This window comes from Pocillopora damicornis, chromosome 13 (assembly GCF_964200805.1).
Source record: "Pocillopora damicornis chromosome 13, jaPocDami1.2, whole genome shotgun sequence".
Classification (NCBI taxonomy): domain Eukaryota; kingdom Metazoa; phylum Cnidaria; class Anthozoa; order Scleractinia; family Pocilloporidae; genus Pocillopora; species Pocillopora damicornis.
This window is the reverse complement of record NC_142682.1, coordinates 14,580,092-14,606,492: the sequence shown is the minus strand read 5'-3', so window position 1 is coordinate 14,606,492 and position 26,401 is coordinate 14,580,092. Positions and strand designations below refer to the sequence as shown.

General features: G+C 37.9%; 1 protein-coding gene across 10 annotated transcripts in view; it reads left to right on the top strand.

The window, feature by feature from the left end:
• LOC113684523 (protein inturned) overlaps positions 1-22,604 on the top strand; it is a 32,125-nt gene extending 9,521 nt beyond the window's left edge. For 4 of the 10 annotated variants that reach the window (XM_089191803.1, XM_089191805.1, XM_089191811.1 and 1 more), the window contains 19 exons: positions 8,132-8,259; positions 10,299-10,831; positions 11,352-11,437; positions 11,957-12,163; positions 12,815-12,930; positions 13,352-13,441; positions 13,636-13,713; positions 14,552-14,717; positions 15,471-15,524; positions 15,834-15,896; positions 16,249-16,374; positions 17,069-17,173; positions 17,891-17,940; positions 18,413-18,514; positions 18,875-19,026; positions 19,391-19,592; positions 20,564-20,750; positions 21,107-21,252; positions 21,658-22,604. In XM_089191803.1, the coding sequence (XP_089047929.1) occupies positions 8,150-8,259; positions 10,299-10,831; positions 11,352-11,437; positions 11,957-12,163; positions 12,815-12,930; positions 13,352-13,441; positions 13,636-13,713; positions 14,552-14,717; positions 15,471-15,524; positions 15,834-15,896; positions 16,249-16,374; positions 17,069-17,173; positions 17,891-17,940; positions 18,413-18,514; positions 18,875-19,026; positions 19,391-19,592; positions 20,564-20,750; positions 21,107-21,252; positions 21,658-21,763 (2,679 nt within the window). In that variant the 5' untranslated portion in view covers positions 8,132-8,149 and the 3' untranslated portion in view covers positions 21,764-22,604. Of the gene's footprint in view, positions 1-779; positions 934-2,205; positions 2,305-5,433; positions 5,697-7,723; positions 7,990-8,131; positions 8,260-9,230; positions 9,682-10,298; positions 10,832-11,351; positions 11,438-11,956; positions 12,164-12,814; positions 12,931-13,351; positions 13,442-13,635; positions 13,714-14,551; positions 14,718-15,470; positions 15,525-15,833; positions 15,897-16,248; positions 16,375-17,068; positions 17,174-17,890; positions 17,941-18,412; positions 18,515-18,874; positions 19,027-19,390; positions 19,593-20,563; positions 20,751-21,106; positions 21,253-21,657 lie in introns of those variants that run through there. The other 6 variants (XM_089191804.1, XM_089191810.1, XM_089191806.1 and 3 more) reach the window with 6 other exon arrangements.
• The last annotated feature ends 3,797 nt before the right edge of the window (positions 22,605-26,401 follow it).

Here is a 26,401-nt window from a genome sequence, read left to right as displayed (position 1 = left end):
ACTGAGAGAAAGTAATATTTTCGTAGACTGGTGAGAATAAAGTTTAAACGTACAACAAACAACGTTGGATAACTATTATATCACCCACTTGGTTAAACATAGAAAATCAAAAAAAGGTTAATGATAAATAAAGAATTATCAGTTTACGAGTAAACTTATCTAAAAAAACATTCTAATTTAGGCAACCGGCCATTGTTTATTTATTTCTTCTCTTATTCATTTTCCATCTATTTTTGGCCCAAGGTCACCAAAAAAACCAGCTTAAACTAGAGCTGGCAAAGTGATGTTTGCCTTAATTTCTACATTTAAGCCATCGTTTGACTTTGTTCGGTAATTTTCTCTATGCATCGACATGAGACTTTAAGAGGTGATCTCGTGGCTTTTAAGAAACTCGACCAAACATTTAAAATCTGCCTTATTCTCAATAAACAAGAATCGTAGCGTTACCTAAACCCAATTAAAAAAGGCGAAAATTTATCTCGAACATTGATGTGATGACAGGACAGAAGGCTAATTTTTCTTGGTGGGTGCAGCTGTGGGTAGGCATCACGAAATAAGTAAAACCTCCTTTTTCAGCTTAAAGTTTTTTCGGTTAGATGTTTTTCAATTTCGATTGTCTCCGTTCACTGTGTTAAAGTAGGACAAAAATTAGCAGAAACAATTCCACAATGGCAATCAATAGTTGCGAACATATACCACGGTATAGATTAAGAAAGAATCGCTGAAAGCCGGAAACACTCTAATGAATGACACAGATGTACGTCAACTTAACAAGGATTAGGCGATCTAGATCACGTACCAAAATGAGTGTTTCACATCCATATGGAATAACATGAACTGTATCAACAAAGCCTAAGTGAACTTTTACTCTGTGAAACTTACGGAATACGTAGTGATCAAGAAAGATAGCATACGACCAAGGAACACACAGCGGTAGGTTGGATGAAAGATTGCTTTTCTGATATTGCTGCTCTATTTTTCTTTTTTCTTTGAACGTTTCCATTAGCAGTGTTCCGAAAAAAACAAAGCTTTTATGTGTGCTCAGGGGATCAGCCTGGGTGAAAGTTTGTTTTTGTAAGATACCGTGATACACTATCAAGCTCCACGTGGCATGCAAAGAAACTTATCAGCAAACGACACTAAAGTGAACACCTTTTCCTCAAAATGTGGAGAAATTGTCTCCAGCTCCTGTGAAACTTGGGAAGTTTAGGGTTTTACCCCGGTGGCATAATCCTAAATTAAACCTTCAGGTCAGTTGGAGCTCGTGACTTCGTCTTTTAATGCACTGATGGAGGTTCTTTAGTGACTCTAGTGTGTAGTGGGGGGAAATTTTCAAGTGATTTTTTTTCATTTTTTCACCTGTATTTTTAAAGTTCTCATTGTTTCCTTCATTCAACGTCATTCTGATCTCTGAGTGCAATAGCATTCCACCACGATTCTAAAATTTTTAGCTGGGTTATGAAATTCGAATGCCAAAATATCTCAGCTAGGTCTCCCAGACATAATTTGTCGGGGCACGTCTCCAGAGCAAAGTTATGATTTTCATTAGACCCATTCCCCCTTCCAATGTGTCTGTGCCATCTTGCAAAGCAGCATTGAGAAAAAATTTCATATTTTGGTCTCTTTGATGTAAGAGGTGGTAAAGGGGGTCACTAAGGATTTAGGGGAATTACCCGCCCCCCACCCCCCTACACACACACCCACACCCCTTCCACCTTACTTGATGATTTTCTGATGATTCTTAAACTTATCAAGCACTTCATTTTCTATCGTATTCGAGTCTTTAAAACGTGATTGAGATTCCCTTATTCATTTTCAATGCAGTAGTTAATGGGCATTACATAACGTTTTGAGAAAATCAAATTGGATTGATCTTGCTAATCAACACCTATTTCACACACAAAGATTCGTTTTGTTTAAAAGAAAGCTATTCTTAGAGATAACTGACAGGCTAATGTTTCTTCGTTATATGTTTCGTTTTGATTTTGAAGTATCTGTTAATCCAAATTAATGTGCAGAGTTATTTTCAAAATTTTAAAAGGGAAGAAGTGTTTTTATCGCTTCATGCACATGCCGAAGATAAACAGTTTACGAATTCAATAAGATGTTGTATTCAATCGATGAGACTCCACCTTAAAACACTCTTCGTATGAGATTTGTCAGTCTCATTCTAAGATTAACAGATTAGCCCACTGTTTTGCTGCAAACCAAAAGGAAATCCAATTACACCTAAATGTACTGTTTGGGTAATTACGGAGCTGTTCTGTCCGATAATAACAAATATCGAACGCTCAGGAATGAATGGTAAGTCGTATTCCTAAAGGGTATTGTGGTTGAGAGATTCTGTGGTGTGAAAGGTAGATAGATTCGATATTATAAGGCTTATGGTTGTTGTTAGTTTTCTAAAAGCTTTTAATGGCCTGGGTGTCTTTGCTGATGGAATATTTTCATCCTCCTTATTTTCCATTCTCTCGTTAAGATTTCCCTTCAAAGAGGTAAGGTAACAAATCTAAGTTAACCGTTGTTACCAGTCCGAAAAAACGTAAAGGTCGGCATTATTACTTTCTAGCGGGCGGAGGTTCAGCTTTGAAATATTTCAGCAACAAAAGGTTTTCCGTTTCGTGAGCGAGTTACCGCAGATTTTTCGTCACACTATCTCATCATTTTGATAAGACAAAATGATAGATCGTGGATTCTCACGAAATCCTACCCGGTGAATCCTCTCAAAGTTGCCAAAAAAAATAGCAGTAAATAGATTGATCCAACAGTAGCATAATGTTCTTGGGCCCACCGTGTTGAATATCTTCGGAGGCTGACGAGATGCGCATAGGTTCTTCTAGTAATCCTGTGATTACACTTGAACTAGATGTATCACTTTTTGTTACCTAAATTTTGATAGACGATCAGCTATTCGTCAGGCCTTGGAGTTTTGATCGAGTGATTTTTCACATGCTGGCTGTAATTCCTTCCAAAATTTATGCAAGACTCGTGTAATTGTCCATAATGAAAAATTGTTTAATATGTGGAATAATTTCCCTAAAGATATTGTACACGCAGGATCAGTGACTTTATTTCGTAACAGACTAAAGATTTACATGAATATTGATTGAGATGATGGTAAACAGTTTTTTAATTATCTTTATATAATGTTTTGGTCTTTTTTTATTCGGGGAATCTTTTGTATAGGGTTAACCTCTAGAATATCCCCTTTCGAGAGATACTTTTACAATTTTTCATTTTCCTTCTCTTGAATAAAGTATTCTCATTGTCATCGTCAATTGTTAAGTAAGGTGAAGACCATGATAATCATTAGCTCTGTTGGTTTTGCTTGCAAAGAGTCTCGGAGTCAGCATGGTAAGCCTTAAAGAAAACTTATAAACAGTGAGGCAGCACAAGTTATAACAAATATCACAGCCATAGTTGTCATTTTTTTTGCTTTGCCTAAAAATTTTAAGAGGCCATTGTTAAATTGCAGATGGTCGGTTTATCGTGTGTTGGCTGATTATAAACGGTATCTCTAGACTGGGTGTAACTAATTGACCTTCAGAACTGGCCTCGGTCATCTATCTTTTAACAAAGGAACTTTTAAGGGAACAAGCGCTCTATCAGCGTCAGTAGGGACTGAATTTTTATATGCCAGTGAATCGACCTTGGAAATTCTCTTCAATACTTTGGAAGCTCAGGAAGAAAGAGGTCTTTTTAACATTAACATTAAACCTGAAAGCAATCTAGGGAAAATGTGGTACCTTTCCTACCTACAGTGAGATGGTCGTTACACAATTTCAGCCCCTAAGAGTGACTAGCTTCTGACTTCTCCTCGCAATATCAGTGTTAAATCAAACATCAATATCGTGAGAATAAAGGAGTTGATCACCAATTAACGATCGAAACTTCAGACTAATAGAATTGTTATTTTTGTTAGTAACATGTGGAGACCTGATGCGCATTAGCGTTAGGGTGTAAGAGTTAAGAATGGAATTCAAGTGCGACTGTTGTTGTTAAATGGCCTCAATGTCGATTTTCTTCACGAAGCTCCGACGTAGAGGCGATAAGGATAAACAAAATTTTTTCTGGGTAACTACCAAATCACTTTTTTACTGCAAAGGAAAGGACTGGCACCCTTAAAAAGCGTGACGATTTCCTTTCTGTCACTTCATAGGAAATTTTTCCGATTGAAAGGACTAAGTCTCCATTCACTCTCACGCAATCTCGGCAATCTAGTGCGACTGTTGTTGTTAAATGGCCTCAATGTCGTTTCGAACGTCGAGGTCTCTTTCGATTTTCTTTACGAAAATGAGAACTTTGGACAGGCGAACGGTGGGTACGTGTGCTTTGTGATAACTTCCGGCAAATCATGAAACTGAATACGAAGAATGGAGGAGTTATGTCTGAGAACTAAATGATTATGGCGAGACGGGCGATACCGTCGAGATTATATTATTACAAAAATCCATAGTTTTGAGACCGTTATTTTTTCGTCGTGAAATTACATTTGGATCACACTATCATTTTTAGCGAGTCTTGGTTGAGAGGAGTTGCAGACTGCAAGCTTTTGGTCACTTTTAATAAAGTTATAGGTACTGTATGCAGTTGGCTTTGAAATAAAACATGCAGAATTCTTTACTCTTTTCTTATCGTTAATTAAATTCCTCTTAAAAAGCTTTTATTGTCGCCAGAGCTTGGGTTCATTTTCTGCATTTACAGCAGATCTTCATTGGCGATAAAGCTTTCTTGTCAGACTCAACAAACTGGGGAAATAGCGAAGGTCACTTTTGTAATGGCTCATGCGGCATCACATGCAGTGGAGACTTTAAAATATCGGTACCTGTAAAATGGCTACGCTGAGTTTTCAAAGAAGCTCCGACGTAGAGGCGATAAGGATAAACAAAATTTTTCTGGGTAACTACCAAATCACTTTTTTACTGCAAAGGAAAGGACTGGCACCGGCCCTTAAAAAGCGTGACGATTTCCTTTCTGTCACTTCATGGGAAATTTTTCCGATTGAAAGGACTAAGTCTCCATTCACTCTCACGCAATCTCGGCCTTCCCACAGCATTATGTGACAAAAGCTATAAAAGAGTTAAAGTAGACCAGGTGAGCGTCTTTGTTTACCACTGTTGAGCAGGCCCCAACCAAGAACTATGCGTACCTAATAATGCACACTAAATATCATAGAAGAAAAAAGCGCTTTAAAGCCACCTTCAGTATCCTAGATCACCTTTGAGCAAATTCGCACCATCACAATGACCTATGTCTCTTCAAAACAATCCAAATGCTACTTGACAAACAATCATAAGGCTTGACAAAGATTGGTCTCATACAACTTCCAAAACCTGAATTTTTCTTGAATGGCCTCCATAATTAAAAGCATTTAATACCTAGTTTCGCTCCGGAAACGATCAATTAATGACGTGTGCTGTGGTATCTTAAGAAGTCTACAGTTTCCCATTATTTACGCTGTATATCGTGAACGCGTTTATCGATCGAACGACGAGAATGACAGCTTCAAGTGGAGGGTTCGATTCTTCACCTTGTTAAAACACAGGCATGGTAAATCGTATGTTATCTTCAGGGCGGCACTTGAAGTTAAAGGCTTCAATCGAAGCTTAGTATAGGAGCCATTTAACAGTCGACCGATTACATACGAACGACAAAAGAGTTCCCGGCAGTATATCGGTGGGTAATCAGCGTAAAAGGTACTTTCTGTTGGTGTTAGTCTGTGAGGTCCTAAAGTCAGTTATATTTACATTGTCGCTTTTCATAGCGCCATACGTGATGACAATCGACATAACAACTGTTTCATACCAGTAAACACCTACATATGTTTGAACGTTCGTATTATTGTAAGAGTCAGATCTCCCTTAATTAATCGTTACCATTTGTTTTCCGCTTTTTCCGCCAGCCGGCTTTTCCTGACTCGCTAAATCGTACTGACTCGGATTCTAAATTTTGACATTCAATCATTCAAATTTAAACAAAATCGTCATCTTAATATTTACGGTTGTAATTTTGTGTCGAAGAGAAACGAAGACCCTGTGTTTTTAAAGAATACTCATTTATTCTGAGGATGTCTTTGGACAACGATGTAGGTTTTACGGCCAGAGAAACACGTTCAGCCATACCCTCCATGATATGGTAGATAGTTACCTTCTATCGGTCGCGTGATGATCTCGTTTCGAATTATTCTTGAAGTCAATGGTTCTGTTTTGACCCAAGAGTATCCGATGAACTCCAAGACAAATTACTCGCATGCTGGCGGAATGTAATTCGAGAACAGAAATCCTCGCCGCGCAGCAATAGCGTAAATCGCTCATTAAGAACTCGTTATAGACATTTTCATAGGGTGCACCAACAGGAAACTATACCTGCGCCATTTCCTTTTTTTTTTTTGGCCGAGAAATGAGGCATTTGCAAGTAGAAAAAAATTACGCATGTCGACGTATTTCACGCTGCAATCCTCTTGCGAGTAACTCGCGTGTGGATTGTTTAAGGCTGCCCTTGGCAAGCTGAGGTAAAACAGGCAGCGTAAAACCACACGAGAAGATGAAAAAAAAGACATCTGAAAAGCTCCAGACTTTGAACCAACGAACAATAGGGTCGTTTTCTGACCGCTGAGCTAGCATCAATGAATCAATAGACTGATTCTTTGGGTGCGCTATTCCATAACCGGACATAAAGCAGAAAGAAATCTGATGGATCGAAATATTTGGGTTTACAGCATGAATTCTGAAAATGGATGGTGGGGGGTCATTATGCCCTTTTTTCCAATCTAGAAAGAGAAGCCATAACAACCACGCTGTGGTGGTTTTTATGCATGATAGAATTTAAAGGAAATATTATATCCCTCATTCCCATGCTGGAAGCTAGTTCCTTCCGTTGACGAAATGCTAATCGATTCGTGAATAATGCCAGAAAAGTCGTTTAAAGAGCGCAGAAGCTCTTTGAGGGTGAAATTTACCCTCCTTACCTGATGGTTAATGAAAGATGATCGAATCGATTGCGAGTTGTTCTATTTCGTTTTTGGAACTCAATGCAGAGCGAGAAACTTACATAGGGATCCATTGAAAAGTAGCAGGTCTGCTTGGTGAGAGGTATTGGGAGCGCTTTTTTGCGTTAATTAAGCATTAGGACAGAATGCTCGGATTGTAGTGGAAGTGGTTTTCTCCGTCTCCCTCTCGAAAACATGCTTGTCGTTGTTACAGTTCCGCCGCCTTTGCTCTCATCGAGCGCCCAAGAAACTTGTTACTACTCAGACTACTTGGGGCGTGAATTCCATCTCCCAGCCCATATTTTGCCTAATTTTAGACCAGTTTCAGTCCCGGTGACCCAAAGTTCATTTGCCTACTGAAAGCGAATCCCGGTTCTCATTTACCCCTTCAGGCACTTCTTACAGGCTTGTGCAAGAGGCAGTCTACAACTAATGCAATGTTCTGGAGCGCCTTTCTTTCGCATGTTTTGAATAAATTTGACGTGCACATAAATTATGCCATATTTTGTGATTGTTTGGAGGACAAAACTTTAGATTGTAGAGCTTTAAATCATAGTTTGTCCTTCAAGTGACTGATTGCGAGTGCATTTACTGAACGGAACTCTCGAAAATTTCCATTTTGCTTAGAATCTTGATCCCAGCGAAACATTTCAAATGTTATGGCAAGAAACGTGATGTCTAATCAAGCTTGCTCGTGCCACATAATAGCTAGAATAAATGAATTAACACGAAATGAAAATGAACAATATGAAATCCCTGTTAGTGACGGAATCAAGTAGCCATTGAAAAAAAGCCATTCTACTTGAAGATATTGTGAAGAGGAAAGAAAACAGATTTGATAAAATCCGGTGACAGTGATAAAAAACCTCTTCAGTCTTTACTTAAGATACATACCATGTTTTAAAGGTCAAGTCTAAAAGAGCGATAGATTTCTGATCAGAAGGAGAATGAAAGCCTTGAGAGTTCAAAGTTGTAGGAGACGTTTGATCCAAAGTTTCGCGGTAAGAGTTGCTCTCCAGTTTCAGCGATTGAATTAAGCACAGAGAGGATGAAAGTTGAGAAGGAAAGGGAGAGGGGAGGGGCGCTCATACTCTGTTGAGTATGCTTGTTTGACTGGATATTTCTGTTGTATTTTTGATGCAGACTATTCCTACCGAGTAGATGCATACTGAACCGTTAAGATCCTCGCCGTCCACCGTGTCGAGATGGCCACCGCAGAGAAGGCGAAGGAAACGAAAAAGATCCAAACAGGGACTAACAGCACGAGTCAGGTAACTGATCCTTTAGCCTCTAGCACCGGCATCACTACCAGCCGGGATTAACTCCCAACTTCTCATTCCAATATCAATACATAACTAAGCAATCTGGTAATGAGAATAGACAAAAGCACCAGATGGGTATTGGTGTGATGTAGTACCAAATTCTCAGAACTAGTGTACAAAGGAAGTTATAAGAGTTTTAAGCCACGAATTTGGAATCATATTTTAGGAGTGAGTCGATTAAGTCAATTTACAAACCCAGCCATCCACATCTTCACAACACGTCTCCGGGTTTGGATGAAACATGCGACGAGACTAAAAGATTAGAGTTGCATAACATTATTTACACTGGAGACCCAAACGACGGAAGTTTGACAACCTCCTCAATAGCGTTTTGTTTGCTTTTAAAACAAGAATTGTTTTATAGTTGAATGTTCATCATTCCACATTAGAGCCCTCTTTCACCAGATCGGGCGTGTTATTGTGTTTTCTCTTGCAAATTGTCACAAGTGTGTTGTTTTTGAGGCGGAGGGAGACAAGCAATACAAAAGAATCGACCTCAAATCAATGTCTTCAGTTACCTTCTACCGTATTAAGTGAATTCTATCTATCGGATATATATCAGATAAGAATCATATTTTGACAATATGACGATGTTCACAGGCGGAGCTAAGATGTTAATATGAGCATAAAACCTAACACTTCTTCAGCAAGCTGAAAAACTGAAAATAAGATCTTTTAAAACTATTTCGTAACTAGCACATAGCGCTTTTCGTCCACAACCCGTTCTTCTTCAACGATCGTTTTAGTGGCTTAGTGAACGAAGTGAATAAATATGCAGTGACAATATACTTGATTGGATTCTTCCGAAAATAGAACAAAAATATATTCAGTCTGCAAAGTTCACCTCAGTTCAGACCACTTCCGGTTGCGTGAACAATCGTGTTTCCGGAACAGAAAGGTTATGTGGATTTAGTTTCAAAATGAAGGGTTTAGCGCCAGTTGTACTCTTTGTTTGACTACGAGGATGTAATTTCCCTATTTCCTTTCATTAAAATTTCAATCTTTCTCTACGTCCAAAGGGAATTATCTTTTTACAGCAAGTAAGTTCGTTGTTCATTCGAAGTGAAGCCTTTAGTTTCTCTCAAGTAACCTAACTCTTTTATTAATTTTCCGATTAAAACGCTCGGCCAGCGGAATAGTTGTCGGTTTCTCCCGGCAGGCGGTCGGACGTTTCCGTTTGGAATATGGCGGACAATTTGTTATTATGGAACGAAATAACATGAAAGAATTTGGAGCTTGTGGGTAAAATATGTACGTTGGCCGTCACCATGATTACGGCAGATACGAAGATGAATCTTCGGAGGAAGAATGTGAACACTGCTCTAGACAAAACGTTCGTTTACGAAACGAGGACAATTGGTCGGGCACACTGTAAGCGTGAATTTTAGAAATACTTGGTCTTTCAATTGTAAACTATTAGGCCATGTCGTGAGTTTGCTCTCTGTCGTGGCGTTAATTAGAATGTTTTAAAGTATTTAATGACTTTATCACCTGCCTTGCTAGGGTTTCATAATGAATGATGTTTTCACGAGAGAATATCTTTCGATTAGCTATTTCCCGACTCAGTCCAATTTAATGTTTGTTGACACGATCGCTTCGGAATGGTCACCCACATCTCGGTGTCGATTTCTAATTTTGGTATAATTTGTGCACACACCGTTGATTATTTGTTTCATCATTTAAATACCCATCATTAATATTGTCTGATTCCTAAGTATATCGGACCAAGAGTCCATTTGTTAGTCATAAACTGAAATTGTATGATTTTGCTAAGTGAAGGAATCTGTGTTGTGTTGCACTTTTATGTTTTGCAAAGAAATGAATTGTCAAAAATTTTAAGTGTGCAAACAGAAAGGCTTTAATAACTCTCGATAACGATCTCTTGACTTGTTTCACGGCATCAGCGTGAAATTTATGTAGATTTGGGGTTCACGTAATGGTCGCTGTTGTTCACTTCTGCATCACTTAAGGTCATTCGCATATTTCAGGTACGAAGAACCGCCGTGGGCAAGTCATATTAAAGAGAAAGGTGATGTATTTTACGTTGAGCCGTTCAACGAACCTTCTCCGAACGACATGTTGGACGCACTGGAACGATTGGACGTTTCAGAGAACGATACACAAGGAGATAGAGAGAAAGACAAGGGCAAATCGACGCTTCGGAGTTTAAGTTCTATGAAGAAAATTATTCCTGGATTGAAGCGAGACAGATTTGACGACAAGAGCCCTAATGAAAAGAACCATAAAAATTCAAATGCTGTAACTCGTGGAACTGTAGATGGTCTTTTAGATGGTAGTAAAGTGGTTGGTAGATTTTTCAAGAGAGAAGTCCATCTCATTGTTTCCCCTCCAAAAAGCCATTCTGGGCTTAAAAATGACCTAGAGACTCTACTTGGAATTATTCCTGGGAGAGATAAATCTGGCAAGATGGCACAAAATGACAGTTACTCAGGATCTAGGCTCTATATCAAAGGGTTTGTTCCTGATGGACCGGCTTTGCGAAGCGGAGATCTTAGAATAGGTATGGTATTGTTTGCAAGTGATGCATGGCAACAGTCATCCAGCACAAGTGTTTGACAATTAAAACCTTGAATGCACTTATGTCTGAAACTACAGTATCCATATATCTTTGAGAGTGGCTGAGGGGATCAGTCAGTGAACACTGATACAATGTAATTACACAAGCTCTCTGGCTCAACACTCTTAATTCCCAAACTTGGGCATAACATGTTCTCTTAAGGTAGTATACCCAAATTGTTCAAAGGATAGATGACACTTTTGATAAATAAATCACTACTTTGTGGACATGCTCAGTTAGTTTGTATATCCACACACCCATGCATCCTGTGTTACTCTATTCTGGCTACCCTCCGAACATATGAATACAAGAGAACAGGTGTACTTAGTTTGTATATCATCTGGAAGTAAGGATTGATGTCATGATCATCACTGATCAGGGAGAAAACTTTTGCACATAGCATTTGTCCTTTTCATTCCTAGATGTAATCAATTTACAAAATGTTTCATTCATTTGTTTCCAGGAGATGTGCTACTGTCATTAAACAAATTAGATCTTAATTCAAGCAATGTTCACACAATTCTTGCTGCCATTACTGGGCCAATGGAGGTGAGGCATAACATATTTTCCACTTCTACATGGTGTTTCAAATTTTTCAAACCAATTTGATCATTTTTTCTGTTTACTCATAATTCTGTAGCTAATGAGAGACACAGGAAATCAAACTTCAGCTCAGCTTGAAACAGTTTTGCACCAACACAAAAAGTGAACCACAAAACTACCTGGTGTAGCTCTGAATTTTTATGGCAAATGTCTGAGTGTTATCTTTAAATGTGGTTATTATGTTTAAAGAAAAAGGAAAAAAATTCAGATTTAAAGTCATAATTGTGTTGACTGTAACAGGTAGACTTTATTTTTGCACTTGTCAAAAATATAAAAAATGCAAGTTGGATGTTGTGAAGGAAAGTGTTTTTTTCAATGATTGTACATATAGAAGAAGGTTTGCACTAATCCAAAGCTCACTTACAAGGTGTACAATCCACTGTGGTAAAACTCTCCTATGCTTAGAACTTTGCTTACAACTTAAGTTTTCAATTAGAGAATTGTTTCACAAATTTGCTCCTTTAGATCACTCTTACCATTCAAAGAGCAATCCAACCAAAGATAGTATCCCCAGTCATTCATCAAAGTACCCCACCAAAGAGTGACAGCCATCTTGTGAAGTTAATCAGTGGAGAGGTACCTCTCGCATCCAAACCAAACCTAAAGAATATCCCCCATGTGGCTTTGTATTTAACCATTACTTCCAGTGAAGATGATGGTGAACCTGATAAGGTAGGTGTATATGTCCTTGTATGATAACATGACTTCTTAGTTTGGGGTTAGCTAGGAGATAGGAGGGGATAGAATGGGCAAGAGGCCTTAACTTCTATATCATGAGGTAGTATGGTTATTCAACAAGTTATGAGGTTTCCCCAGGCTTATAGTGAGCTTAAGTGCCTGTTTTATACTCATTATTGTACAGAGGTTATATTATTTTAAGCCCAACAGGAGAACACAATGACCTTGCCGGGGCAGTAAAAGAAAAGCATTGATCAATTTATCATGGAGTATCCCACTGTCACTTTTTCACAAGAAGCCTGAAGAAATTGTATCAAGGCCTAAGTTTTCCAGGCTTTTTTTTCCAGGTTACTTCTGAGGATCAAGTGTTAATTAACCAACATCCACATATAATGAATTCATTTAAATATGATAAAGTCCCTCACTGCTCACAAAAATGTGGTAATGCATGCAATTAAACGTAGATCATAGCACACCATGCACTCTGAGGTGTTTGTGTGATATAGTTAAATATACAATAGCTTTCCTGTTTTCTGATTGGCTTAATTTTTTCCACATGGTATAATGTTGAGAAAAACATGAGAAAGCCCAATATGATGAGTAAACTCATTGCTCTCACTTGTTTTGCTTGTTTAATAAATATAGGACATACTTTACCAGTATCCTAAGACAGAGGCAGCAACCAAGTTAGTTGGACTAAGGGGAATGTTCTTGACTTTGAGTGATTTAATGTCATCTGTGACAGGCAGTACAGCAAACAGGTATGTACATGACTGTAGTACTGGTATAGTATATTGCATCACTTAAATTAATTGATTAAATGATGTATGATAAATTTCAAGTTATATTTGTTGAGCCCCTTACATTTAGCAATTTTGTTTTGTGAAGCATTGTAATAATTATGATCATAGTGATTATTGTGTAAATTTCATTTGCATTATGTTGCATTTAGTATGTGCAAGAGTGCTTGTAAATGGTGTAGTTCCACCTGTAGGTAGATGAGGAGTTTAGATACATGTCTACAAAGAAATAATGAGCGAAAAAACTCCATTTTCAAATGGAATCATGTTTGGTGTGTTGAAAGGGTTTTTCTGTTGTTGTCTATATCAACATGAATAATAAATTTCAAACTTCATTTTGTAAGATTTAATGTAATTCACTCTTGTTGTCTGTTATTTTCAGTTCTACACTGGTGATGGACAAGAAGCTGATTCATGTTGTGTATTCTAAATTGGACAGAGATGTGTTAGTCATGGCTATGCCAGCAGAAAAGTATGTTTTTAAAGTATTATTAGTTTTTGTAATAATATCCAATTTAAACATATAGACAATTTGAGCATATTTTTTCCAATAAAACCAGGGGGATTTTTGCTAGTTTTCTGTACATCCTAATAACCAAGGGCAAAACTAGAGTATTTTCTGGTGTATATCTTATCCTTATCTCAAGTCTCTCTCTTTTTTCTCAGAATACCTCTTATTCAACTGCAGAAGGTTGTTGCTGATGTTACACAAATACTCTCTCTTACATTTGGATCAATGCAAAGGTATTTTTTAGGATGATTTGTCAGTCTTACTGGTATATTTTTGATTGTTTGGTGTAAACATGTTTTGAGTATATTGTGTATGTATATACATTAAATTTTTCTCACAGAAGAGAGTGCAGTAAGCATTAGCATACTTTCCATTTTATACAATAACTGAACACTATTCCTCAAATGTAGTGCTTTTTGTGGCCCAGAATTATACTGAGGGGTGTTCATTTTATTTTTACTTAACATATATAAAGAAACTGATGGGCATTCCAATCTGCTGCTCAAAGATGATCTATCTGATACATATTGTACAGTAAGATAGATCTAGTTAACCCTTTAACTCCCATTAGTGACCAAGGCAGAATTTCTCCTTACAATATCAATACAATATCAAGCAGACAAGGGATGAGAATAAATAGAAATATTAATTAGGGGATTATTAGTTGATCCAATACCAAATTCTCAAAAGCAACATTAGAAGAACTATATGGAAGACAGTAAGGAGAATTACTCATGAGATCTTGGGAGTTAAAGGGTTGAATAATATTGTACAGCTCAAGTTTAGCTGCAAATGGTTAAATAAATCAGCATCTTAACCCTTTACACCCTAACATCAGTATGCACATTCTCCATACTGTTATCTGTACATTTCATTAGGTGCTGACAAAGAGAATTTGTTTAACAGTCAAGAGCTTCTTTACTTGGTGATCATTTCCTTAATTCTCATGATCTTAAATGAATGATTCAGCAGTATTTTTCTCAGGAGAAACTAGATGCTGGTCACTCTTAGGTTTTAAAGGATTGATACAAAATTGTTGTAATCTATGTCTCACTTGACTGTTCTTTACAGGGCGTTTTGTGACAAATTCAACAAAGTCCGTGCAGATCATCTGTTTTCTCTTCTATTTGACAAAGCCCTTACCAGGCCCCCAGGAGCTAATGAAAAGGATTGTGTAAATCGACTTACAGACCTTTTGCCAGGTGTTCAGTGGCTCAACCTACCTCTGGCCACAGAGGTGAGGAGACTTTTTTTAGCTTTAATGTAGCATGGTTTATTAAATATTAAGTATTTTTCATTACCAAAAAGCAAGAAAAAAGATGTAAGCTACACTGATAAAAGAAGAGTTATGTTCTTCAAGGAAGGACAAAACTTTCCTACCCTGGATCTACTGCTGTTTCTGCAGTACTGGTATACATTCCTGATTTACATTCCATGTTTCAGGCAAACCCAATCCACAGACTATGAACCTTCATTATATTAAGCATTTGTAAATAAAAGAAATGGTGTATTCCTTGAAGCAAAGACATAGTGTTTTATGGATTTTTCATCCCACACATCATGTGAAAGAGACCAAAAACAACGACAAATGTAATATTTCCTTGAATAAGTGCCCACACTCTAATAAGCACCCTCTTGTGAAAAAAAAGTGCCCACCCCCAAGGCTACAAAGTCAAACAAGCATCCTGCAAAGAAGAGTCCTCCCCTCCTCCCTATACTTGGAAAACCTGTTTCTACTGCCACTTTATTTATAACTCCTTTAAGAGCTTCAACTACAGCAAAGTCAGTACAGGTGTCCCCCTTGATTTAGTGCCCTCCTTTTAGCTGAAATTTTCAGTGCTCTGACGTTTCTTGAGGTAGTATACTTAGTTGAGTTAATATGAATTAGATCTACCGCTAGAAACTTGGCCACCCCTCATTAAAAGACTGAGACAACCCAGTCTGACTGGAGTTTTTTTCCCCTTTTTTTAATTCAGTTATTTCCTCACAGGTTCATGTACACTGTTGTCTAAATGACTTAGAGGCTGCAGATTATGGAGAATTTGTAAGTCTTGACCTGATAGTATTATGTGTAGTAAGCAGTATACAAAGATAACACAATAAAAATTTCTTTAATTTGCCATGATGAAAAATATAAATGACATGAAGTCTTTGTGAGTGCCATATATATAGTTTTTATGACTGCTGCTTTGCACACAACTGCATGTATCAGGTTACATTTGGGATTATCACGTTATGATGAGTAATAATTTGACATGAAGTTCTCATGGTTGCTGTTTTTTTTTTTTTTGTTTGTTTTTTTGTTTTTTTTGTTTGGTTTTTTGTTTGTTTATTGTCTTGTTTTCCTTTTTAGGCAGATGAGTTTTTTCAGATTAGAAGATTATATACAATTTTAGGCTCCAGTATATTTTATAAGGTATGGCTTCAGAAAAGGTGTTAATAGAACGTCTCTCTATAATGTTAGGGAAGACGTTCATCTTTGGCAAGTCCATTTATACAAACACTGACCCACCATATCTAGTGAAATGTGATGTTATGTTACTTCTAAAGTCACACGCTATTGACATCATGTCATATCACATGGTACACCAAATGTCACAGAACATCGTTTAACCTCATGTTATAATGGTACATTTAATGTCGTGTCACATCAAGTCATGTGATGTATAATATCGCGTGAAATCATGTTGTGTTACATGTTACTTTCTCTACACCAATTTAAGGTGTCATGACTTTAATTTCCTGATAAAATGTTCTTTTTTCCTTAGGGATATTTAGTAGCCAATCATTTAAAAAGAGAAGATTTAGAAGATATTGTATTATACTGTAAATATCATTGTTTACTGGCCATGAGTGCAGAACAGAGAGTTGGTCAATTAGTTATCTGGCGAGAGGTATGTTAATATTCAAACGTGTCTCAACTACTTCAGTTTAATCTGTTTAACCTTACCCATGTTCACATATCACAAGCCACAAGAGAGGCGTTTCAACACCCTTCCCCACCCCCCCACCCCCCACCACCACCACAACAGGGATGATTAAAGAATAATGTTTGATGATAAAAGAAAGAATTCCAAGAAAATGTTGGCAAAAAAAAACCCCTTTCATGTAGACTGAACTGAAGTTAACCCTTTAGTTCGTGAGTTACAGTATTACCCTTAAATTGAAAACAAAAAGGTCAAGACGGGAATAAAAGAAGTGATTACCAATTCAAGTACACCGTAACACCTGATTTTCAAAAAATTCTCCTTTTCCGTACCATAGGAAATGTATAGGGAACAGTTGAACATGTTGATGTTTTAGAAGCTATTACCTGGATAGTTTCATTACAATCCGCTAAAATATGCCATGCAGTTCCTATGGTGGTATTTCTTTTTTTATAAGAATTAGAGTAACCCTGTTTCAAGGGCTAAATGTAAACGTCTCCTACTGCTCGTTATCTCAAACACAAGTCTGCGTCAAGAGATCATAATGGAACCAATTGTTAGCGATAACGAGCTGGCTTCGCATTTAATCAGAATGGGAGGTAGACTTTAAAACGCACCATCCGTGTCTCACACTATTTACTTATATGTGTGTTGTTTTAAGGTTTTTCCGACGCGAAGACAAAGAACGAGACCTGAAGCCAGAAAGGGAGATGAAGAAGAATACTATGAACCAACTGCAAGATATTTTTTACTCATCGTAGGCATGGTAAGAAAAAAAACAAGCGCAGACATAAACTGATGTGTATTACCGGTAAAACCTGTATGATTAACCCTTTAACTCCTAAGATTTAATAGGCAATTCGCCCCTCCTGCTACTACATATTTCCTTTCAAATTAGTTACAAGAAGTTGGTGTTAGATCAAGACAACAACTTCTGTTTGATATGTTTGAGTATTTTCACTACCTATTTGCTGGATAGTGTATGGATATTGCAAGGAGAAGTTAGATGTTAATCACTTCTGGGAATTAAAGGGTTACCTTGATACAGCCAAACTAGTTTGGCTAGTTTGAGCGATGAAAGCCCCTAGAGAGGAGATTTCCGCCAAAACTCGCGGCAAGGCTGCAAGAAGAATGGGGAGGAGAACTTGAAAAAGCTCTCATAGCCTCCTTGCTTTTCTTGCGGCTTCTCCTTTGTTAGTTAGCCAAGGTAAGAGGAAGTGTAAGTACACTGCTTTACTTGCAGTATCAGCCCTGATTCAAAAATGGAAGTCACGAGAATAAAGTGAATGATCACTAGCTAAAGAAGGTCTTAATTTTTTACACAAATTCTCCTTTTCATCATCCTATTAAATGTATAGTGAACAGTATGGAGATTATGCATACTGATTTTAGGGTGTAAAGGGTTTAGGAGAATAGCAACATCTACATTTTGAACCGTGTCTCTTCACGAAAAATATTTCATTATTCTGTTTTCTTTCTTTAGAAACACTGGCTTATGTGTGTTCTGCTTGAGGCGGGTGGCATCTCAAGACGGTAGGAGCTCATGTGAAAATTAGTTCTCAATTTAACTCTTTTTGTTGCCATTATTAACTTCAAGCGCCTTCAATCCACTTGAGTGGTGGGAGAAGAAACTTGGGTGAAATTAATGTAACTAAATAATCCATGACCTTGTTGGCGTAATTGTTTTCAGTTAAGTTCACGCCATTGTTTTCTCCTACGCACTCTTAATTGCTTCTGCTCAAGAATTGACGCATAAATTAAACGAGATTGTATACCTCTTTTACGGCTGCAGATTCTTAAACCCTCGTATTCTAATAGAGAATAGTTCAGACTGCCAATGTTCAATTTCACGGTAATCAATCAAAACAAATGAAGAAATAAATGAAGAAATAAATGAATGAGTGGACCGTCAGACGGATGGTTTATTGAACAAATTATATGAGGCAGTTTGCCGTCTTCATGCGTCATATAATCTTTTTTTTTTTAACTGTTGTTTCTTTTACAGAGCGGAGGGCCATCCTCCTCCAGACACCTACTATGTAGATCAAGTGAAAAACGCGCTACATCAGATAGAAGCCCTGGACATTCCCTCCGTTTGTGAATCAAGGTGAGGACATGATGAGGACATTGTTTCAAGAGTAGCTAACAAATTTATACGGCTGGCTTAGAAGGATGAAAGTGAAGCGAACCGTATTTTTATCTGGTTGTAACTGAAGCAAGTGGAACAAAGTTCGAGCCCATAACAAGAGGATTATTGCAAATGGCTCTGTTTTGAACGGTGCATAGTATCAATCTGTGAGAACGCAGCCGAAGAGGTTTTACATTGCAATTAGGGAGGGGAGAGAACACGGCCAAGGAAGGTCCGAGCTTTGACTTAGCTGTGTGAGAATTGTGAAATGGTTAAATTTCTGTATTTTGTTTATAGAGTTTTGCTCAAAACATGTCATTGGCGTGTGTTTTTTCACAGGTTGAGAAGCGTAAGCAATCCTCCTCTAGCTTCGGCAGATATGCTGCTGATTAACCCGCCCTGTTCATTGAAAACCTCATCAACTGCAGGTGGCTCAGACACACCCACTGCTCAGAAGAAGCACAACAATGTGGATAGCTTACGGCTTCAAGGTACTATCGCATAACAGATGACAGAGATTTGAGGCCTAGTAGGACCCAACCTCTTTCTCAGGGCTTCTCTTATTCCAGTCCCTTCGAGGTGATTAGGTACCTTAAGAACGTTAGTGAACGGTAATAAGGCCATGTGGAAGTATATTTGTAAAAAGTAGATATTTAAACCAAATTAGCTGCATACTCGAAAGAAAAGAGATACAAATGATGGCGCTTTCTTCTATTACTCCTTTTTAAGAATTTAAAAGTCAGGACAGACCGAAAAGGAAGAATAGCGTTGCATAGCTTCGGGCGCTTTATCAAGTGTCACTTTCTCGTCTATAATCGTCAATATTTAATGAATACTTTCGAATTTGCTTTACAGATGAAGTCGAGTCCTCCGACAGTGGTAGCGTTCCCTCGACACTCCGACGGAAAGGTTCGGACAGCTCCGGAAGCTTGGGTAGCTTAGGGACTAGAGGCAAACTAAGATCATTCCGGTCCCAGTTCTCTCTTAATTCTGCGGGAACGTTTAGGAAGAGCTTACCAGAAAATATACCTGATTTGTCGCAGATAGTAACAGCCAAGTAAGTATTGATAAAAAAGGATGTGAACTGAGACGCTCTTGGAGTAATAAACGTACTTTCGATTTAGGACTGAAAAGCTTAGTACAACAACACGCATTTACACTCCTTTGAGATGGCAGGTTACTTCAGTGAGGTAATTTCCCAGTGTCTATAACGTGACCGTGAATCTACCAATGTTAAGAATACCCTTAATCAGCGAGACACTTCATATGAGATCTGTACATGCCCATTTACATGTGAACTCTCCAAGCAGAAACTCAATTTTGCTGTACAGTTACAAACTATAGTGACAAAGTCCATTCCAAGTATAAGAGTTATTTTCAATTGTTGAGAGGATCTTTAATGAGGGCCTTCAGTTTTGAGACACGTAACACTTTTGTCATCCAAAGCAGAGCTTCAACATTGTTCGAAGGAAATTGAACTTAATTACCGAAAGGTAAAAGGGTTGCAAGTCTCTTCTCTCTCTGAACGTCGCGAGTTAAGTTCATCTTTTTCAACCCATCATAATCTGCTCCGTTCTGAGGGAAAAAATTGACGCTTTGCGCCGAAAATTTTCACCTGTTTCCAGAATTAAAAGCAGGTGCAGAATTAATTTAAGTTTCTAATCTCTGTAGTGGAAATCATTTCGTTGAGAATCATACCTGTATTTCCTCGTCCATTTGCACTTTTTCCGTTATCTTCGAGAATGACAAAAATTTGTTATTTTAATAATAGTAGATCTTTCATTGACGTCCCCTCACCCTGAAAAACTCAAGACCCCTCAGAAATACTATTTTTTCAAATGTTACTCGATGTTTTTAATTATTTGTACTAATTATGGTAATAGGATTGAGTGGAGTCCAATCAGTCTTTAATCATACAAGTGATTACGAAATCGGACAGTCGCGAAGCGGGAGTCCGATTTGTCAACTGATCTTGGTATATCAGATTTGTCATTTGTTCTATCCGATTTATCAATCTTTTTCTATCAGATTAACCGGTGGCACAGAGAACACGCTGTTTCATTACGTCAGCTGGGATTCATTCCAGGGTATTGTGGTGTGTCCAAGCGATGGAGACACGCCCTCCCCCAGTGGAGCAGTACACGCTGAGGTGGTGAACTCATTTCACAAAACATGTCTGTCCATACGTAGGTTGTTTTCGCCTTACTACAAACAGGTGAGTTGAACATCACCTTCCTGATTAAAGTTCTAACAGTGTAATAAACCTGAACGACCAGTGTTCCCTTCCCTTGTGATAATCAAATGTAAGGAACAGGACCCCGATATAATGTTGCATGAACACCTGTTCCCAGTGCCTAGGTACTTGAATTTGTCTGAGTGTTTCACACTCAGAATTATAGCAATTTCATAATTAACCCTTGAATTGATAGAGTCACAGAAGTGATAGGCTTAGAGCTTTTCCTTTTAATACCTTATATTCTTATAAATGGGTCAAAGATCTTAAAATATTCTCATCAGTTTATTCGTCTAGAGATAACGGAATTAAGATATGTTTATTTGTTTTATTTACAGCGCTTAAAACAGGATGGCAGCCGTACTCGATTCATGTCTTCTGGAATGCAGGGAGTGTTTGAACATGGTGCACTCTTTCACAGGACTCCAGAGAGTTCCACAGATCAGAAGAAAGTTTCTTCTGTCCTAAAGTACTGGGTGATAGGGTACGTTCTCAAACCTGACAAATACGAGAACTGATTAGGTTCTGTAAACAGATACGTCCTGGTAAAATCATTGACATTTCAACACGTATTGCTTTCATTGACATTTCAGCACGCCTTGTTTTAAAGTATAGACATCATATTTAGCAGTAAACTTGGACAAATTACAAAAGGACCCAAGGAAGTTGTTTGTCGTATTCGGTTCGTCATGCCTGCAAGTCCTCAAGTCTTCTTAATTTTTGTGTAATTACCTGATCTGCTAACTAGCTTATCAATATTGATTAATGGATCGATTGATTGAATGACTTGTTTGAGAAAAAAAAATAGGCCTCTTGTGCTATATTCGTATCTTCTTTTGATAGTTTTTTTTTGGCAGTTAAATAATGAGAACAACTCTCTGCTCTTTAGGCGCCTTTTTCCAGGGGATCATCCCAAGGAGTTGTATGTGTGCTACCATCAGTCTGTGCCCCAAAGTGCCGTGGAGTTGGCCTTCAAATTGGGCTTCGGTGTATGACCTTGCGATGTGCCTTAGATTTCGTGCCAAATGGAAAAATCATGCTTCGTAAGTGTGACGCTGTTCAGTGATTTTCCTGGTTAAGAATGGCGGAACCAAGCCAGGATCAAAAGGAAGCTGTTTGAAGAATAAAAGGCTGGAAGACAAGGGAAGAAAGTGGATTGCTGGCGAATCGCTGAAAGAAACAAAAAATCTTAAATTGATGTTAAATGTTACGTTTTTTGATGAGAAACTGTTTATATTAATCGCTCGAAAAGTCATAGAAATGTTGTGGCTTTTTGTTGTTTATTGCTTTGTTTTCGGTGTTTTTCTGTCTCGCAGGTTGCGTATAGCACTCGTTAATGTTTCAAAATGCGTAGTTGAGGCATCTTGATACAAAGGAAATCTTTGGCCAGGAATACGTCCCTCGAGAAAGATAAATCGGTTTGAAAATGTAGACAAAACCAAATTACGACTTCCACATTATTGCCCTGAACTGGATATTCAAAATTTAGTCTATCCGTTTGCTATGGCTTCTTTTTTGTTTGTTTGTGATTATCTTGCGCTAAATAATACTTATCCTTACATGTCAAAAGGATTGCCAGGAGGGCAACAAAGTGTGAGCCTACGCAGTATAATGTCGCATGTAACTTCTGGCCTCGTTGGTAAGAGAGGCTTAAGGGCCTGGAAACGAGAAAAGTTTTAACAGATGCTGGACGAGTGTTCTAAAGATTAGTAGGAATATTTGACGGAAAAGGAAACAGTGAAACACAATATGTACCTAACAAAGTTATTATTCTTATAGAAATTATAAAACCAAAACAAGTACATTATTTAATAAAAGTTTTTTACTGGTTGGAAATGCGAAGAGCTCTTAGCCAGGTGTCTGCCGGAAATATTTTTCTGCGGGAAAATATGGGGTCGCCGTGATGTGACTCAGGGAGGACGAAAGAAATAGATGCTGGCCGTGTGTAGTATGCAGATTTTATTTTTCCTCAAACGTCAACCGTTTTTGGGTTGAGATTGTCGTCTGAAGAAAATGAAGGAAAACGTGCACAAGCTTCCGGTCTGAGTTTGTTATCTATTGAACAAGCACGGTATGGATTCCCGGAATTAAAAGTCTCGAAGATTAGCTCGGAGCAGTCTCCCTAAACTGCAAGAGGAAATCTTTAACAGTGAAACAAACCGTCGTTAAATCACCAGAAGTTATCTTTCAGTTAAACTTCTCTAGAAGGTAGAATTAAGCGTCGGAAAATATCGAAAACTGGTATTGACTCTTAATAAAGGAGTTTGCTTGTTGGATCGTGTGACGCTTTGTGATGATATATATATATATCTATAATAAAGTTCGGATATAACGCGCGCTGTAATTGATTGAAAGAGCGTGCTCTATCAGAGTATAGAAAATAAAGCAAGAGCTGAGCTGCAGCTGGCACACCATCTGTCAAATTTTATTATGGTTAACCATTTCTCTGACTCCTCCTTCCTTTTGGAACAAGTGAGTCGGCAAATTGCGACGAAAGAACCAAACGAAGGTTTGTAAACATACTAAGCGCCGTAATACACGCTAATAAAACGTGAGCAAAGACGAAAATCCTCAAAGAGAAAACGAAATGTACAGTCCGAGGTTTGAAGGTTTTCACACTTATTTAGAGTGAAAGCTTACGCATGGTATTAAAAATTAAACACAGCTAACACTCGTGTAGTATACACAGTTTCGTGTTCAAAAACAAAACAGGAATGATAAAAATACATACTGACTTAACTGTTAAAATCTATACTAATCATGACGACCTCAGAGCCACAGGGATTGTGCTGAGGTCCATCGCGGCTAGCTCATCATGGCGATCTCCGGTCATCACATTGAAGCAAGCCCAAGAAATTATATGAACTGCCTTTCGAGTGAACAAATAAAGGCTTCCTCTGATATCCTATCCGATGCGTTGAGCGGAGAGCATATTAGTCACAGGAGCCAAATTTACGGCGCTGTCATTCCTAGCTACTTTACGTTCCTGTAAACACGCCTTGAGCAGTTTTTTTTTCTAATTGTAATGTGGAAAAGCTCATGTGTTTTTATGAGCTTCAATTCGGTCGGATTTCGCTGAACATTTCACTCTTAGATTCCGTATTAGAGACCAAAAAACGTCAGGTAAAAGTGTGTTTTGCACTTCGCCGACAGATGTTTTTTAATCAGGCATATTTTGTTTATTTAAGATAAAGCATTTTTTGTTTACCTAAGATATCATGGGCTCTCAAGATTAGTTCATATACGTGAGTTAGATTAACAAAGCAGCAGTAGGCAATCCAAGATCAGGTTGACAGTACTGTGCTTCACTCGAAAAGTGTGTTTTCTGCCTTTGTGCAAAGACTGGAAAATATCGCGTCTTAAGCGGGATAACGCCTTTCAGAATTGTGAGTATATCGATATTGTACGTATTCAAGAAAGCTTTTTTGTCGCTTCTGTTTTTGTTATATCCGATATAGGCGATCCCCACGTGTATTTTTTGCTTTCAGTTGACTAGCTAGCGCGTGTGCAAGAGAAAACTTGCTGAATAAACTAGTTAAAAAACCATTTAAACCATTCTAACAAGTATTCTCATCGGCTTATTGTAGCGAGCTTTACGAGAGTTTAAAGCACGCTGACGACACTGTTGTTCGTTTAGCAGAAAATAAAGTTTGTTTGAAATTGAAAGTAATGTTTAAAAAATTTAACGGATTCTTTATTATAAAAAAAATAGAGAAGCCTTGACTGTGTATCATATATATATATATAAATATTGTGAAGATTGTGAATAAATATTGTGATAGATTGTGACAATCTAGCGAGTGTTCACCGGAAAGTAAGCTTGCTATGCAGGTCGCATGTGTGTATACATATATATAAATATAAATATTATGAGGGGAAAAAAGGACGTAACTACGTTTCCCGACAAGCCTGTTTCGTGAATCGCTTCACTCTTCAGGGGTATACGCTGCGTGTTGGTTGACAATATTATACGCTGTGGCTATATGGCCGGTGACCGGTCAAGGTGTTGAAAACACTTAATGGCCGGCAGTCCTATATTCTCAATAAATTTCACAAAATCGAAAAATTCGAATTCGATTTGTAAACCAAACACTAGACTTGAGATCTATAAAGCATTTCAGGGTCGCGTGACTTTTCCAAGTCGACATTTGATAGTTTAGATTAGCTGGAATTTTTCGATTTTGCGAAATTTACTGAGAATATAGGATTGCCGGCCATTTAGTGTTTTGTAAACCTTTACCGGCAGTCGATCTGAAAAAAGTTCTAAGTGTCACGAAACATGGTTTCGTCTTCTGAGCCCAGCGTAAACCAAACACTATAGACTTGAGATCTATAAAGCATTCAAGATCGCTTGACTATTCTAAATCGACATATGATAGTTTAGATTAGCTGTAATTTTTCGATTTTGTGAAATTTAGTGAGAATATAGGACTGCTGGTCATTTAGTGTTTTGAAAACCTTGACCGGCAGTCGAGCTGAAAAAAGTTCTAAGTGTCACAAAACATGGTTTCATCTTCTGAGCCCAGCGTAAACCAAACACTAGACTTGAGATCTATAAAGCATTTCAAGATCACTTGACTATTTTAAATCGACATATGATAGTTTAGATTAGCTGGAATTTTTTCGATTTTGTGAAATTTACTGAGAATATAGGACTGCCGGCCAATTAGTGTTTTCAACACCTTGACCGGTCACCGGCCATATAGCCACAGCGTATAATATTGTCAACCAACACGCAGCGTGTGACTTTAAAATCCCCTAGAATGAGAAATAATGATGATAAACAATCAAATTATAGACTAATGAATGTTTTGTGCTGTAGAAAAGCCCTATTTTGTAGCAAATCTCCAAGGTAATAAACGACGGAAGAGAAACGCTACGATTTTACCTTCAATTTTTCGCGTACATCCATCTCTCTAAACGTGAAAGTTTTCGTTCCTTCAGAAAACCTCGAATTTTTTTCACATTTTTTTAGCTTTCTTGATCAATCATCTTGTATAAAGAGCTATGAAGTGTAGGTTTATTTCGTCAAGTGACCGCCTAGAGCCAGAATTGCGTGACAGGTGCAGGTGAGAGAAGCCTGTCACAGTCGCAGATTTTAAAAGGCATCCAAGACAAAAATACGGTAATGCCCAAAAATTCATTTGGTGGATTTCAGAGATGAAATTATGGATTGTAAAGGGGAATTAAAAGTAGTGTTGTAGCTTTCTGGCAAGAGTAGATATTTGACCTCAAAGTTGTCAAATATTTGGATGAATTGAAGTCTCAAAACACAGTCATTTATTTGCCTCTGTTGATTGACAAGCCGTCAATCAAACTGACTGATACTTGCGTCAGATGTCCACTAAGGATGTAATACTATGTATGAAAATCCTCAGAGTAATTGGTTAAATACCGTAGCAGTGAGAGCTTCTTACATTTTACCTATTTTGAAGCGATTTCATAGGTAAGAACAAAAAAAAAACCGGGGGGTGGTCTATCTCCTCCTGGAAATAACCAAGACAGAAACCAGTTTGTCTTTTTAAGTTGTGGAGTAGACCCTTTAAACTGGCAAAGTTTCATTGAAATCGGTGACATGTAGCACGACTGCCTGGTGTTCTCGTGGTCACATTCTTAATGGAGTGCACGGGTAG